The 16365-nt window shown below is 45.4% G+C and overlaps 1 protein-coding gene across 1 annotated transcript in view; it reads left to right on the forward strand.

The window, feature by feature from the left end:
* Positions 1 to 16119, forward strand: part of PRDX6 (peroxiredoxin 6) — a 31563-nt gene extending 15444 nt beyond the window's left edge. Inside the window, exons 2-5 of the mRNA XM_032785248.2 lie at positions 157 to 313; positions 10417 to 10563; positions 11537 to 11683; positions 15161 to 16119. Of these exons, the coding sequence (XP_032641139.1) occupies positions 157 to 313; positions 10417 to 10563; positions 11537 to 11683; positions 15161 to 15289 (580 nt within the window). The 3' untranslated portion in view covers positions 15290 to 16119. The remainder of the gene's footprint in view (positions 1 to 156; positions 314 to 10416; positions 10564 to 11536; positions 11684 to 15160) is intronic.
* Positions 16120 to 16365: the final 246 nt, after the last annotated feature.

A 16365-nucleotide genomic window follows, 5' to 3' on the forward strand; every position in this document is an offset into this window, starting at 1 on the left:
GCTCACTTGATGAGGAGATGAACAGCGCACTTAATTCCCGCGGCTAGTAAGGTTTAAAATATCATCTGCAGCTGGGTATTTCTCTGTGTGTCTAACAGATTCCTAATCAGAATCTGGGCTCATTCTGTTCTTGTCTTCCGTTCTGTTCCCTTTCAGATGGGGCATCCTCTTCTCTCATCCCCGTGACTTCACTCCGGTCTGCACCACTGAGCTGGGTCGAGCAGCGAAGCTGGCCCCTGAGTTCAGAAAGCGAAATGTTAAAATGATAGCCCTCTCTATTGATACAGTCAGTGACCATCTCGCCTGGAGTAAGGTATGCTGGGGGTGAAGAGGTGGTAGCAGGGAACTCTGTGAGGGAGCCCTGAAAAAGTGCCTGTATTTCTAGCATGCAGAAGAGTTGGTCTTGCTTTGTAACATAAGCATGCTAATGGAATAAAGCCATTGACTGGCAGACATATTCTCGTTCGCCAATACGTATGGTACATGTAGTATGCACCACATTAATAGGTATGTGTATGGTATTAAAATATAAATAGATGTGTGTTGGAAAGTTTTATATTCACTAAATGTACTCTGCTCCCCCTTCAATTCTGTTCACCCATGCCGAGTATCCCACAACACTGCAAAGCTGAAGGCAACTTTGGCATTAGAAAATAGGAAGCCTATCAAAGCCACAATACACGAATGGCATATACTAGTGCAGATTGTATCTACACCCAACTAGTTTGGGATGTAGTATTTAAAACAGAACTAAGAAACAGAACAACAAGTTAAGGAACTGGTACAAACTGGTGGGTTGGATTTTTAATTAAGTATAAAGAGTTTTGTAACTTGTAAAAATCACACTATAAATACTATTATCTGAAATTCATGTCTTTGAAGCACACCTTTTGCATAAGGTGAACATGCTGCAAGAATTTGCTTCCCAGAAGGAAGGTACGTGTGTCCCCTTTTCCTATTGTGCTGCTCTGTATTTATACAATAAATGTGGCTAAATTCTGTCTCGAACATTTTTAAGAACAAACTGTCAGTGTAGTTAAACAATTGGCCAGGCTACACCTTTTCATCCCTTCTCTACTCTACCTCCACCCCAGGTTCTGGGTCTTAGAAATCTTTGATGCTTGTAGTTTTTTTTGGTTTTGACTCTCTCCCACATCTGATCAGTGCCCTCAGTATTTTGATCAGAGTGCAGATATTTGTAATTTTATTAGAGGATGTGACTTGGTTGATTCAGCTCTGCCCTGTCTGTCCCTCACCTTTTTCTTTTCATTCTTCAAGTGGTTGATTGTCAAGCTTTGAAGTCAAGGCTCTGCCTCCACCATATGGAAATGAGTCTGGAGTATGACTTTATAGTAGTCCCTTCCTTAATGCTGCCTTAATCAGTCTTGGCATAGTCCACTGTTTGTGCCATCCTAATCATTCTTACAGCATAAAATTACTTCAAACTAGGAGTTAGACAGGAAAGAGTTTCCTAATGTATATGGGAACCAAATGATGCCCTCAGAGAACAGTCAGCAATCACAGCTCTTTCTTATCAGCATCTAACTTACAAAGTACGGAAGGCTGTTCTTACCAGAAGCAAAGACAACTGATTGATTGTTTTGGAATCATCTTTGTACATTTGATACTGGAGACAATTCACATGTCTATGTTCCTGTAGTCATTAAACTGTTGAAATGCCAGGACAGATCCCAGGAGAACTAGAGAAGTGATTAGGGTAATGCTGGAGACCCAGAGCACTGAACCGGGGTGATCACAGGTAAACTCTTCTGGAAATAACAAGCCAGGAGCAAAGCCCCAAGAGACCACTGCTCAGTTGTTGAACACAGCAGAGAGCTTTAATGGCAAGAGATAGCAAACCCTGACGTGCAGATGTAAGCTGGTCATTGTCCATCTGGACAAAGGCAGTCTGCATGAAATCCTAGACTGAGGCCTATGAAGTAAGGATTGCCCTTTAAATTGCAGCTTCTTTCTTAACTGGATCAAACAAAAGGGGATTAGAGAAGGAGCATAACTTTGCTGAAGAGTCAGTTTTCTCAATCTGTACCACTGTTATCCAGTGAACTTCTCTTTGGATTAACCATAGACATGTTGGGCTGGATGGGACCTCAGTGAGTCATTTATTCCAGCCCTCTGCACTGATGTAGGACCGAGTAAATCTAGACCGTCCCTGACAAGTGTTTGTCCAACCAGTTCTTAAAAGCCTCCAATGATGGGGATTCCACTGCCTCCCTAGGAAGCCTATTTCAGAGCTTAATTTAAGGGGCTGTTAAAAAGAGGATGGTGATCAAATGCCTGTCAGGGACAGTCTAGGTTTACTTGGTGTTGCCACGGCACATGGGACTGGACTTGATGACTGTTTTTTTGAGGTCCTGTCCAGCCCAATGTGAATTGATTAATGCTTCTGAAGAGCTTTGTGATAACTGGAGAAGAGGTGCTGAGAGTATACAAATTACGGTTCAAATTGCTAGACAATAAGTGTCCCATTTTATACATGCAGAAGTGAAGTTTCCCTCTTGTACCAGCAGAGCTTGTTCTGCTAGTATTATAATGGCATCAGTCAGGTTATAACTTGCCCGCCTTCTCACAAGGTGTAGTATTCTTTATATGCAGTCAGAGTGAATAAATATTTTCGTCTTTCAATTAAGTGAGCAGTAGGAAAATTTCAGTATTTAATAATCTGCTGATATAAGCAAGTGACAAAATAGCTTTCAGAAAGTGAGATCTTCATTTCTCTTCCCCAAGCTAAATGATCACTTCAGTGATCACCAACAACTAATGCTACTATTACCATAGCAGGCATCTATGGTCTTGTTTTTCATTACTGTCTCAGCCCAACTATCCTGAGATTCTTCAGGTGAGAAAAGCCTACTGCCATTCACTTCAGTGACACCTGCTTATTTTAACTTGGACACAGGGAAATACCAGATTATAAGGGGGCTAAAAGTGTCTTGGATTGTTTCACTGCATTGAAGAGTGCAGATTGCAGTTACTTTTTATGAAGCTCTGTGGCAGTAGCGGAAAGACTGGAATGACTTAGCTTCTCAGAAGTCATAACTAAATCCTGTGGATTCTTCCTCTGGGCCCAGTTTTTCTGAATGAAGATACATGGTTGATCTAGAGTTATGTATCTGATGAGTCACTTAAAATAATTTTGAACCTCTGTGAACTGTTTAGAGATGGTTCTGTCTTAGATATTGCTGCTTCTGTTCTGCTTTTCCTGTTTTACTCTCATTTAAGGGTATTTGCATGAAAAAGATTGACTCCTTCTGGAGCAGATCTCTCAAAACAAATAATCATGCTAATAATCTTTCAATAAACAGGTGAGGAAAGAGAAAATATCACAGTAGAACTATTTCTGGGAAATGTCAGCAGCTCTAAACAGGATACATTTCAGGGGGTGTCATAGACACAAGAATATTTACCTATATTAAAACAGTAGAGATGGCTGTAGTGGAGTTTAATTTTGTTTTTCAGTTTTGATGGAGAGACTATTGTGCTTCGAAGCTTTGTGGAATGATGCAGGATAATGCTGCATGCCTATGAATCCATCTAGCAGCTTTCTTTATTGGTTCACTACGTTAGTGGTGGGCTGCCCAGATCTAGAAATGGGTGAGACCTCTTTCCAGGCGAGCCAGGGCATTTATTGTCAAATGAGCCCTTGCTCTCCAAATGCCAAACACAGTGAAAGTTGTAATGCAGGAGGCTGCTCCTTCTAGACTGGACTGCAGCCACCAAATCATTCTCTTGAAGCTTTTTCTGGACTCCTGCCAAGTGCCTCATAGACTTAGATGAAAGTCCAGAAAGCCACGTCTTTATCCATTAAACTGCTCACTGCACATGACACCAGGCTATGGAGTAAACTTGAATCTTGGGACTTTGCTGCTAAAAATAAACTGGAGAAACTGGCAGTTTACCCTCCGGACTTCCCATGGAGCCAGTTCACTTTTTTTCATACAGAATTTCATGAAGTGCTTGGGGACTTACGATGGTTTAGAAAAGCACAATCCTTTAATTAAAAGAGAATAAGCCAGTCATAAGTGACTGACAGCACACCACCAAACAGGGACTAGCATAGCCAGTACCTTCCTGATGACTCTCATGGTGAGTGGGTATGAAAGAGGAAAGTTAGGACTTGACTGGCTGGGTGCCTAAACCTCTAAATCCGGAGACTCTCTTGCTCTGGATTGAACAGTCTGTTCAGTGAGCTTTCTAAATCCCTTTATTGAGCAGCACTCTGATTAGACTCTTAGACTTGAAGGTCAGATGGGATTATCATGATCATGTAGCCTGACCTCCTGCACATTGCAGGCCACAGCGCCTCACCCACCCACTCCTGTAAACCCCTAACCTCTGGCTGAGTTACTAAAGTTCTCAAATCATGGTTTAAAAACTTCAAGTTTCAAAGAATCCACAATTTACTCTAGTTTAAACCTGCAAGTGACCTGTGCCCCATGCTGCAGAGGAAGGCAAAAAACCCCCAGGATCTCTGCCAGTCTGACCTGGGGGAAATTCTTTTCCGACCCCAGATATGGCGATCTGTTAGACCCTGAGCAGGTGGGCACCATCCAGCCACCTGGGAAAGAATTCTCTGTAATAACTCAGAGCCCTCTCCATCTAGTGTCCCATCACCAACCGTTGGGGATATTTGCTACTTGCAGTTGCAGATGGGCCATATGCCATTGTAGATAGTCTCATTAAACCATCCCCTCCATAAACTTATCAAGCTCAGTCTTGAAGCCAGTTAAGTTTTCTGCCCGCACTGCTCCCCTTGGAAGGCTCTTTAGAACTTCCCTTCTCTGATGGTTTGAAACCTTTGTCTGATTCAAGCGTTTAACTTTTTGAAAGCCAGTTTATGTCCATCTGTTCTTGTGTCCACATTGACGCTAAACTTAATAACTCTTCTCCCTCCCTAGTATTTATCGCTCTGATGTATTTATACAGAGCAATCATCTCCCCTCAGTCTTTGTTAGCTTAGGCTAAACAAGCCAAGCTCTTTGAGTCTCCTGAGGAATGGAAAAGCTACCTTGTGAGAGATCAGGTTAGTTGTCCTTCTCTGTACCTGTTCCAGTTTGAATTCATCTTTCTTAAACATAGGAGACCAAACTGCACAGTGTATTCCAGATGAGGTCTTAACAGTGCTTTGTATAATGATACTAAGGCCAGGTCTACACTGCGACTTTAAATCGGTTTAATGGCCGATATACCGATTTAACGCTGTACTTGTTCACACGACGTCGTCATTAATATCGAGTTAAACGGTTCCTTAAATCGATTTCGGAACTCCTCCCAGACGAGAGGAGTAGCGCTAAATTCGAAAGTGATAACTCGGATTAGGGTTCGTGTGGACAGAAATCGACATTATTGGCCTCCTAGAGGTATCCCACAGTGCACCACTGACCGCTCTGGTCCGCAATCCGAACTCGGATGCGGAGTGCCGGTAAACAGGAAAAGCCCCGAGACCTTTAGAATGACATTTCCTGCTTTCACGTGTCCAGCTCTGATCAGCACGGGTGGCGATGCAGTTCAAATGCAAAAGTAGCTCCTGCATTGAACCTTACGGGAGATACTAGATCTGATCGCTGTATGGTGAGACAAATCTGTTTTATCAGAGCTCCGTTAAAGAACAGGAAATGCCAAAGCGTTTGAAAAATAAACTCCAGGATACACAGCGGTGCGTGACAACCATAACGGGAAGCCAGAGACTCAAACGGATGCTCATGGAGGGAGGGAGGGGGTAATGAGGACTACAGCTACCAGTCTCCACAGCAGTCTCTGAAAACTATTTGCATTCTTGGCTGAGCGCCCAATGTCTGTAGCTTAATACACGGTGTCTTGCGTGGTTCACGGAACAGCTCGTCAGTCTCTCCCCCCCCCCAGCACGTGAAAGAGAAGTAAAATAAATAATTCCTTGAGTACTGTAAATGTCACCCTCTGTGTACTGAATGCTGCTGGCAGAGAGTACGTGAGGTGTTGACAACGGTCAGGATACCGTTTGTGATCTCAGGGTCCATGATTGCTGTGCTATGGCGTTTGCTCAATGCACTCCGCGAAAAAGGCGCCAAAGGGTTGTCTGCTGCCTTCACAAAGGGAGGGGTGAGGCTGTACCCAGCACCACCCGGGGCAATGTCTTCTGCCCCATCAGGCACTGTGCTCTCAACCCGGAAGTGGGAACTATGGGATAGCTGAGGAACAGCTACCCACAGTGCACCGCTCCTGAAATCGATGGTAGCTTTGGACCATGGACGCAAACAATCAATTTCGTGATCCCACTGTGGACGCGCTAAACCGATTTTATTAGATCTGTTTTGTAATATCGGTTTAAGCTAATTCAAAATAATCGTGCAGTGTAGACGTACCCTAACATTTTCCTGTCTCTAGTGGAAATAGCTCGTCTGATGCATCCTAGGACTCCATTAGCCTTTTTTTACAGCCGCATCACATTGTTGATCACAGGATGACTGTGAGCTGTTAAATACATCGAGGTCTGTTTACAAAGACTAACTTCTTCTAACACCCGGAGGCTCATACAGCCCTTAGTGTGGATTCAGAGAGGCAGTATATTGGCTGGTTTCGTCTTCTGAGCACTGACTTGCCAGAGATCATAAGGAAATCTTATGACCTGCTTGTGTCTTAATCCGTTGGAACCCGTGACAGGCAGGAACCTCATCGAAATGTCATGGATATAAATCACAAATGCCATTCAGTAGATGCACGCCTGTGATGGAGTTCAAAGAACCAGCCATGGGCGGTGGCACAGCACTGTCATTCCTCATGAGTTTATCTGAAAGGGTTTGGCTGGAGATTAGCCCTGAGCAGAGAGAGAGCACTCATACTCCATGAAACTGGGGTTAGTGTAGATCACCTACTTCACCAATAGATCTCAAGCTGTGGAGTGTTTGGCAAACATACCTAACTCACACCTGGGGAAACTGAAGCCCAGAGAGGTTAAGTGACTTGTGCGAGACCAGGAAATAGAGCCCAGGTCTCAGACTCCCAATCCTGTGCCCTGCACCACCTCCTAAAGTCTCCAGAAAGGTAGTGTGGGCTCCTAAGTTGCACACTCGCCTCCTGCCTGGCTATCAAAATGGATCTTACACCCAACAAGCAAGTCAGCTGGGTTAGTCACCCTGGTGCTCCTATCATCTCCATCGATATGCAGCAGGAGGAGTTCAGGATAAACTGAAACTGAGCCTTTGCAGACCTTTTAGGTAAGGACCACTGAACAGTTGTTGTGGGTGCAGTAAAACAGAAATGTGCTAGGAGTAGAGCTGGTTGAAATCCTTCAGACAAAAAACAGATTCAGGTGGACAAACATTTCACAAATTGGTGTTTAATTTGCTGAGGAGTTTCTGTTGGAGGGAAACTTCTTTTTGTTTTTTAATTTTAGTTTATATTTAAAAATAAAAACATCAAACAGAATACTGTGTATGAAACAAAATGTTAGATTCTGGTCAAACTTGAATTTTTTTCACTTCAATTTATCCAAAAAACAACTTGCATTTTGTTTTGGGTGAAACCAAAACAGGTCTCCACCTTGTTTGGCCACCAAACCAACAAATTTAAAGTATTCTTGAGAAATTACCACCACATTAGACTTATGGCTATAAAGAATTGGCTGTGACACATAAGCAAAGGATCAGCAGTCACATAGGGACCAGTGCACTGGCCACTGAAAAACAAATGCCTACTTCACTAGGAAAGCTTTGCCCAGTAGTCACTTCTATTAACAAGTGGCATCTCTGCCCTTCCTGTTCCTCCCAAGCCAGACTGTCCTGCCCTTAGTAAATGGCAGGGCAGAAAGACTAGGGTATAAATGGCCCTCTACGCTGATGGCACATCATGATATTGTGTGGGAGACTCCTATGTCAACGAGAGAAATAGTTCAGTGCTGGTAGCAAGAGAGCTGCTGTTCTGGGAAAACATGGTCTGTTTGCCTCAGACTTTTTGCAGTTCTACAAACTCTGCTAATTGGCACAGTGGCTCTGCTCTTAATATGCTGTGCGAACACTAAGCAAGTCACCACAAACTATATAAATACATTTTTAAATTGGACTTGGAAAGAACTTGACAGACTAACAGTTTGGTCAGATCCAAACTCAACCCTTGAGAAAATGTTTCTGCTCAGAAAATAGACTCTGACTAGGCCAGGTTTGGATTAGGGCATGGAACCGATGTGTCCTACATTAGTACTGGACAGTCATGGTGCAATCTCACCGATTCTAGTTGTAGATAATCTCTTCACTGTGTTTCAAAACCACAGCATATCAAATTGTGTGTTTCTCTGCCAGGGTGATGGGGTAGACCACTTGGTTAATGCTGGGTGGGGTGGTTACGGTGCAGTTTTTTCCCCAGAAAATGTGCATTGCATCTTCCATTTGAATCTGACTTAGTCTGCACTCTTTTGGTGGTTTCTACCCTAGCCAGCCAGCACTGAGGATAGTGAGGTAAATTGTTCTGGGTCTCGTTGCTGGATCTAGGTCTTGGCTAGAGAGCAAAGTTCCACCCACTAAAGAACAGGGGCCGAACATACCTTTGATCTCAGTGGTACAAGTGTTACTGATGTCGGCATGTGTTGTATCTGCTTACCACAGGTCTAAATTTGACTCTAGCTGTGTGTAATGGGACCTTTTTTTTTTTAATGATCAGAGGTGAGACCCAGGGAATCACATGTACAGAATGATTCACATCCATCATCAGTGAGCCCTCTTTATCTGAGCTCCAGTACAAAAACTCTGCCCCAAATGTGGGCTCTTTCAGCACATATTGTAAGTGTGATTGATTAATATTGCATTGTACTACTTAAAACTAGGGCTGTCAAGCAATTAAAAAGATGAATTGTGCTGTTAAACAATAATAGAAATCCAATTTTTTTTAAATAAATGGTAGTTTACTACACTTTCAAATATATTAATTTCAGTTACAATACAAAAAGTGTACAGTGTTCACTTTATATTTAGTTTTGATTAGCACTGTAAAAAACAAAATCTTTTTAATTCACCTCCTTCAAGTACTGTAGTGCAATCTCTTTACTATGAAAGTTGAACTTACAAATGTAGAATTATGTACAAAAAACCCTGCATTCAAAAATAAAACAATGTAAAACTTTAGCACCTACAAGTCCACTCAGTCCTACTTCTTATTCAGCCAGTCGCTCAGATGGACCAGGTTGGTTACAATTTGCAGGAGATAACGCTGCCCGCTTCTTGTTTACAGTGTCACTTGAAAGTGAGAACAGGTATTTGAATGGCACTTTTATAGCTCGCATTGCAAGGCATTCATGTGCCACATATGCTAAATATTTGTATGTTCCTTCATGTTTCAACCACCATTCAAGAGGACATGCGTCCATTTTGATGACGGGTTCTGTTTGATAATGATCCAAAGCAGTGCTGAGTGACGCATGTTCGTTTTCATCATCTGAGTCCGATGCTAGCAGCAGAAGCTTGATTTTCTTTTTTGGTGGTTTGGGTTCTGTAGCTTCCGCATCAGAGTGTTATTCTTTTAAGACTCCTAAAAGCATGCTCCACCCTCTCAGATTTTGGACAGTACTTCAGATTCTTAAGCCTTCGGTCGAGTGCTGTAGCTGTGTTTAGAAATTTCACATTGGTACCTTCTCTGTGTTTTGTCAAATCTGCTGTGAAAGTGTTCTTAAAACGAACATGTGCTGGGTCATCATTCAAGACTGCTATAACATGAAATACATGTAGAATACAGTAAAACAAAGCAGGAGACATACAAGTCTCCCCCCGTCCCCAAGGAGTACAGTCACAAAATAATAGTGCGCCAATTTAAGTTTTTTTAAATAAGCATCATCAGCATGGAAGCATGTACTCCGGAATGGTGGCTGACGCACAAAGTTTAGCATATGTGGCATATAAATACCTTGCAATGCCAGCTACAACAGTGCTAGTCAAACACTTGTTCTCACTTTCAGGTGACACTGTAAACAAGAAGCAAGCAGTATTATCTCCCATCAATGTAAACAAACTTGTTTGTCTTAGCGATTGGCAGAATAAGAGGTAGGACTGAGTGGACTTGTAGGTGATGGCGAGTGATGGGAGAGGGAGCAAATACCTGTAACGGTAAAAGTTAAGAGACATTTTCTCTCTACACTGTAGCCCTGTATCTCCACATATCCGCCCTCATGTCCTCTGCTAACATCACTCCTAGTGGGTAACCACAGCAATGGGACTCGAATTCAAAATCTTGTTTAGAAAAGAATCCCCTACCCCAGAAATCTAAGGTAGCCTGAGCCAAGAATCCTCATGGCCTCTGCCCAGGCATAGCATGTTAATCCGTACATTGAAATACTGAGGGGTTGCTAGGAAAATTGGACGGAACTTTTTTCCCCCTTCATCTCAGTCTTCAGAAAGCACTGAGCATGCCTGTGCTTCCTCTCCGCTCCTGCTACAGGACATCAATGCTTACAACGGTGATGAGCCCACAGAGAAGCTCCCCTTTCCCGTAATTGCCGATGCGAAGCGGGACCTTTCAATCCAGTTGGGCATGTTGGACCCAGACGAGCGGGACAAGGAGGGCCTGCCGCTGACAGCACGTGTGGTGAGTTCAGGCTGCATATGGGGCACTGGTGTAAACCAGGTGTGGGCCTGAATAGAGTTGGACAACACTGCGCTTAAGGCCCCAGTGCCTTGTCTATACTAGCACACTACCCCAGTGCAGCAGCCTAAATAACTGGTCCATTGCATACGAGTGACTAGAGTAACTGCCTGGCTGGAGAATGGGGCAGATCTTCGAAGCAGTTCAATGCTGAGGTTTGCCAGTGGGGGTTTGGGTGGGTGATCCCTCTCCTAGCTGTAGCTACCCTCCGTTGGAGCCCAGCTGTGATGCTGGTCAGGAGCCAGAAGCATGTTAGTATGCTGATCCTGCACTGCTTTGTCCTGCTGAGAACATGGTCAGGTTGGTAACACTCCTTGTCTGGAATCTCAAATGGGCAAGGAGTGGAACTAAACAGGGGCGGAGGGCCTCCGTGGATGCCTAAAGTCCATTTTGTGACGTTCCTTCTCCCCTCCAGCACTAGCATTAAAAGACTGTTGTTGTCCCCTTTCAAGGTAGGGATCCGCAGAGAGAGGCGGCAGTAATGCTCCACACAGTAAAATAAACCACACACCTGAAATATCAGATAATGCATAAGAGCACATGGCCACTTTTCCTTTGTATGTGGCTGTATCTTTCCTCTAAAAGAGATGAGAATGTTTATTATAAAACCTAGGGTCATCAATGTAAATAGCCCTTGTTCTGTCCTGAATGCTTACAGTCTAAAACGGACAGGACCCAGGACTGCCTTTCAGAAGAGGGAGAGCATAGGGATTAGGGGTAGGAAGGATGGAGCAGGGATTGCTTTGAAGGAGGCAGTGGGGTTGTTGATGGAAGAGGGAGAATATCAGTACTAGAATACCTGTCTCACGGAACTGTGGCTTACCTGAAGCTGTTAAATGCTTGTAGCTGATGTAAATTCAGGTTACTCTTCTATTCAGATTCCCAGAGTGTCTCCTTATGTGTCTCTTCTATTCAGGTGTTTATTTTCGGCCCAGATAAGAAGCTGAAACTGTCAATCCTCTACCCAGCAACCACTGGCAGAAACTTTGATGAGATCCTAAGAGTAGTGGATTCCCTTCAGCTGACTGCAAAGAGCAAGGTTGCTACCCCAGTGGACTGGAAGGTAAATATCTATAGAGCTACAACCCAGTGCTGTAGGGCAGCTCTGGGTGTAGAGAAGGACAGTTCCTAGAGCAGAGGTAGGTAAACTACGGCCCAAGGCCACATCCGGCCCGTGGGACCGTCCTGCTCAGCCCCCAAGCTCCTGGCCTGGGAGGCTAGCTCCCGGCCCCTCCTCTGCTGCTCCCCCTCCTCTGCAGCCTCAGCTCGCTCCGCCGCTGGCGCAATGCTCTGGGTGGCGGGGCTATGAGCTCCTGGGGCAGCACAGCTGCAGAGGCCGGCCTGACCCGGTCTCTGAGCTGCATGGTGGTGGCGGCAGCATGGCCCGGCTCCAGCCGGGCGGCATGGTTGTAGCGCCGCCAACCGTTGGCGCCCCAGGCAGCGCAGTAAGGGACCAGAGAGCATGGGGGGGTTAGATAGAAGGCAGGGGAGTTTGGGGTGGTGGTCAGGGAGCAGGGATGTGGATAGAGGTCAGGAGGGAACGAGGTTGAATGGGGGGGCAAGGATTCTCGGGGGGTCAGTCAGGAAGGGGGGTGCTGGATGGGGTGACAGGGCAGTCAGGGGCAGGGGTTCTGGGTGCAGCCAGGGGACAGGGAGAAGCGGTGGGTGGATAGGGCTGGGGTCCCAGGCGGGCTGTCAGGAATGAGAGGAGGGCTTGGATGGGGTGGTTGGGATCTGCGGGTGGTCAGGGGACAGGGAATGGGTGTGTGTGGATAGGGCAGGGGTCGCGGGGGAAGAGCAGGGGGCTGTCAGGGAACAGGGGGGTTGGATGGGGCAGGAGTCCCGGAGGTGGGGGGGTGCAGCTAGGCAATGGGGGCTGTGCCATGACCCCCTCCCCTGACCGGCCCTCTATACAATTTACAAAACCCGATGCTGCCCTCAGGCTAAGCCGTTTGCCCGCCCCTGTCCTAGAGCCTCTGTGCCCATTCTCAGTTCAAAGTGAATTTAGGTAGTTATCACACAGAGGATGTGCTAAGAGACATGGATCGTGGGAATCCCTGCAGTCCTGGGACATGCTAAGAGAACACCATGAGGCTGAGAAGTAGAGCTGCCTGGGAGAATTCAGATGAGTGTTTCATCAGAATTTGCTGATTTGGCAAAATCAGACTTTTGTTGCAATAGTCCAATTTCATCAACGTTGCAACGGAATCCAGGCCTGCAGACTGCCCCAGGGCTGGGACTCCATTTCCTGGGGTGGAAAATCTGAGTTTTAATTCCTAACCAGAGCAAACCAGATCTCATGGGGGGGGGAGGGATAGCTCAGTGGTTTGAGCATTGTCCTACTAAACCCAGAGTTGTGAGTTCAGCCCTTGAGGGAGCCATTTGGGGATTAGTCCTGCTTTGAGCAGGGGGTTGGACTAGATGATCGCTTGAGGTCCCATCCAACCCTAGTAATCTATGATTCAAAATAGCACAGTCCTCTATGGAACAGAATTATCTTTCTCCACACAGATCTGCTGAGAGGTGTGGTAACAGTGGGAAAATAACAGTAACAACAGCACTGTCTGCATTGTGCTTGTTAACAGTCATACGTGGCTAGTTTAGAGATAACAGAAGGAGAGGCAGTAATTTATTATCAGTGTGGGCTCTGCAAGGTTGGGGCAGAGTGAGCTGGATTCTTCTCCTGTTTGTGCATGATAAGCAGAATTGTTCTGCCAGTTACAGAGCCCAGTGCTGCCCTGGTTTCAGAAAAACCTCTCTTAGAAACAAAGCATCTGGAATCCTCCAGAGCCCATCACTGTGACACCCCACAAAGGAGTTTTGTCTTTCTTAACCTGAGGAGGGAAACCCATGGTGTCCTACAGAAGCTGACCATTCTGATGCTTGCATATGTTATCTGCATCAAAGAGAAGTCTCATTTGATCCATGGTATCTTATAGATTCATCTAGGTCCCTTTTCCTAATGGAAAAATCTTCATAGCTTTTCATGATTAAACTAAACAGCTCTCTCCTGATCTGCATAATACTGGGAAGACTCTGTTTTCATGCTAATTATGAAGCACTCTCTTTAAAACCCAGCTGAGTACCACTATGGGTAACTGCTGCCTCATTAAAGTGAGATCTTCTGGTACAGGTGAAATCCACCATCTGGCTGTGGGCATCCTTCTGACTTGTTACTGTCTTAATGAACTAGCTAGAGTTCATCACTGGCCTTGGACTCAGGACTGCTTAAGGGTAACACAGTTGTACTGCTCATGGAGTGTTGCTTTTAGCTTTAATAGAGGCTGACATCTTAGAACTCCGATCCTCCTGCTTCATTCCTCACTGCTGCTGTGAAATGCCCTGTAGCTGGGGAGTGTGGTAGAAGTCTCAATAGACTCTGGGTTTGTTACATGGTGTTACAGCATCAGCTAAGCTTCCAAAAAGGACTCGTGTCTTTGACTGCACTTCCACCTCCTGACTCTTCAGCTTCACACTGATGTTGCAGGAGTTCCCTGTGCATTCATGCAAAGGAGCATGTTTTTATACTGCTCCTATTGCTGGGCTGTCCATAAAGGACCAAAGGGAAAGGTTTTCTTTGCTGCTTCTCTGGGCCTGAGGTGTGTGGCTTTGTGAAAGTTTTATTTTGAGAGGGGAATTCACAAAAGCTGGGGGGCTTAATGAAAATTCTACCCTCTTTGGGTACACAAGCACTCATTGCAGTATAACTTATGTCACTTAGGTGTGACAGAGTTACCCCCTTGAGTGACATAAGTGACACGGACCTAAGCACCCAAGTGGGCAATGCAATGTCTGTGGGAGAGTTCTCCCGCTAACTCAGCTACCACGCTTACAGGGGTGAAGTAGTTAAGCCAACAGAGCTCCCTCCCATCGGCCTGGAATGGTTGCATTAGAGAGCTTACAGCGGCGCAACTGCATCACTGCAGCTCCACTCTTAACCCAGTGGGTCAGCTTCCTCCTTGTGAGCAGATCAGTGGTGGTGACCAGGTGAGCTGTATTGTCGCATAGGAACTGATCAGCAAGCTGGTGTAACATGTTCCCTGGTTGGAAGACAAGTGGCAGGCAAAGGCATAAAGATGAAGTCCCCCTATTTTCCCTTTACACCCGTCTGTAAATTACTTATCTGGCTGCACCTCTCTCCTTTGCTGCTGCAGTGATACTTGTTCTGTGCGCCGGCTGACTGCCGAATTGGTCCAAGTTACATTACTGATGCCTCTCTCGCACATAGCCCATCTCCATTCAAGTCACTGCTGAATATGTCCCAGAGGCTTCATGGCAGCCGGACGTCTTGCTGCACATCTGAATATGGCACAGTGGGCACAAGAGTATATTCATTTTCCACTTCTGCCTCAGCAGGGGTAACACCTCTTTTGTAGCTGGTGAAGTTTTACACTGGTGTTGAGGGTGGCATGTACACATCAGTGTATACGGTGACTAAGGCCTTAATAAAAAAGGGGCAGGGGGGGTCTTCTTAGTGGAGGCACCTTGTAGAGTCCCTTGATTTCTCTGCTTCACTAATATATTCCCTGTTTCTTACCAGCGTGGAGACAGTGTCATGGTTGTTCCCAGCATCCCAGATGACGAGGCCAAAAAGCTGTTTCCTGAAGGAGTCTTCGCCAAGGAACTCCCCTCGGGCAAGAAGTATCTCCGCTACACCCCACAGCCTTAGAGCATGTCACCGCCGCAGAGATACCAGGCTGCCGATGATGGGGTTTTAGCAGAGCCCTTCGCCTTGGGGTGACCCGCATGGGATGGGGAGCACGCACAGAGGCTGCTCCAGGGAGTAGTTGTCAAACAGTTAAACTGACAGCTGCTGTGCCTGGTGTTAGCTTCTCAGGGAGCCTTCCTGGGGCTGGCTCAGAGTTGACTAGTGTCATGGCAGATGCTGGTTCTGTTAAGCCGTGTAATCAGCAGCCTTGTATTGTCTGCTTGAAAGCAGTTGGGCTGCACTTGGTACTCACTCCACACACCTTTTTATAGCTAGAAAACTGAAATGTCTCCGCCAGTGAGAACTGCTAAACATGTGGAAGAAGATGATGGATTTGTAATAGTGCTGAATGCTTGTTCTCTTGGGTCTCTCCTATATAATATTGGTGCTGAGGCAGAGTGGAAAAGGCTTCAAAAGGAAGATCCCATCCTCCCATGAGATACATCACTCCAAGTAATGATTCACAATGTGACAAAGATTATCAAAGTAGCTACAGCTGGGCTTTGTGAATTGCTGAATAAGCAGCCAGAATTGGATGAGGTGGTAGCTCATGAATTGTCCAAGCTGCCATGTGCCTTTTAGAATTCAAACTACTCTTAACTTACTTACTTTGAGAAGTTTGTTACCAAAGCTGATGCTGAATTAGAGGAGCTGTAGGCTCCTCTGTAGCTACATGGCTTTATTACAGATCTGTATTTTTCATGGGGCGGGGAGATTTGCCTAGATAGTTGCCTGATTTTTGCTTTCTTGGAGGGGGGAGAGTTTGACCAATAAAGCAGCATTTACCAGAAGTCTGTGTGGTGTGTTTTATCTCCTCTTTACCTCAGCATTCCAACATGCCCCATTAGGCTCAAAATACATTAATCACATGGCCTTGCCTGGTGGAGTTTGCAACGGAGACTTACACAGGTAACCAGAGCTCTGGATTCATGCCAGCATGGTAGTATTTGCCATCCTTATCACTTAGTAAATGAAGCAATTATCTCAAAATACAGGAGACTCAACAAAAGCAACTAATAGGATTATCTTTACACACT

This window comes from Chelonoidis abingdonii, chromosome 7, assembly GCF_003597395.2.
Source record: "Chelonoidis abingdonii isolate Lonesome George chromosome 7, CheloAbing_2.0, whole genome shotgun sequence".
In the NCBI taxonomy this organism is placed as follows: Eukaryota; Metazoa; Chordata; order Testudines; family Testudinidae; genus Chelonoidis; species Chelonoidis abingdonii.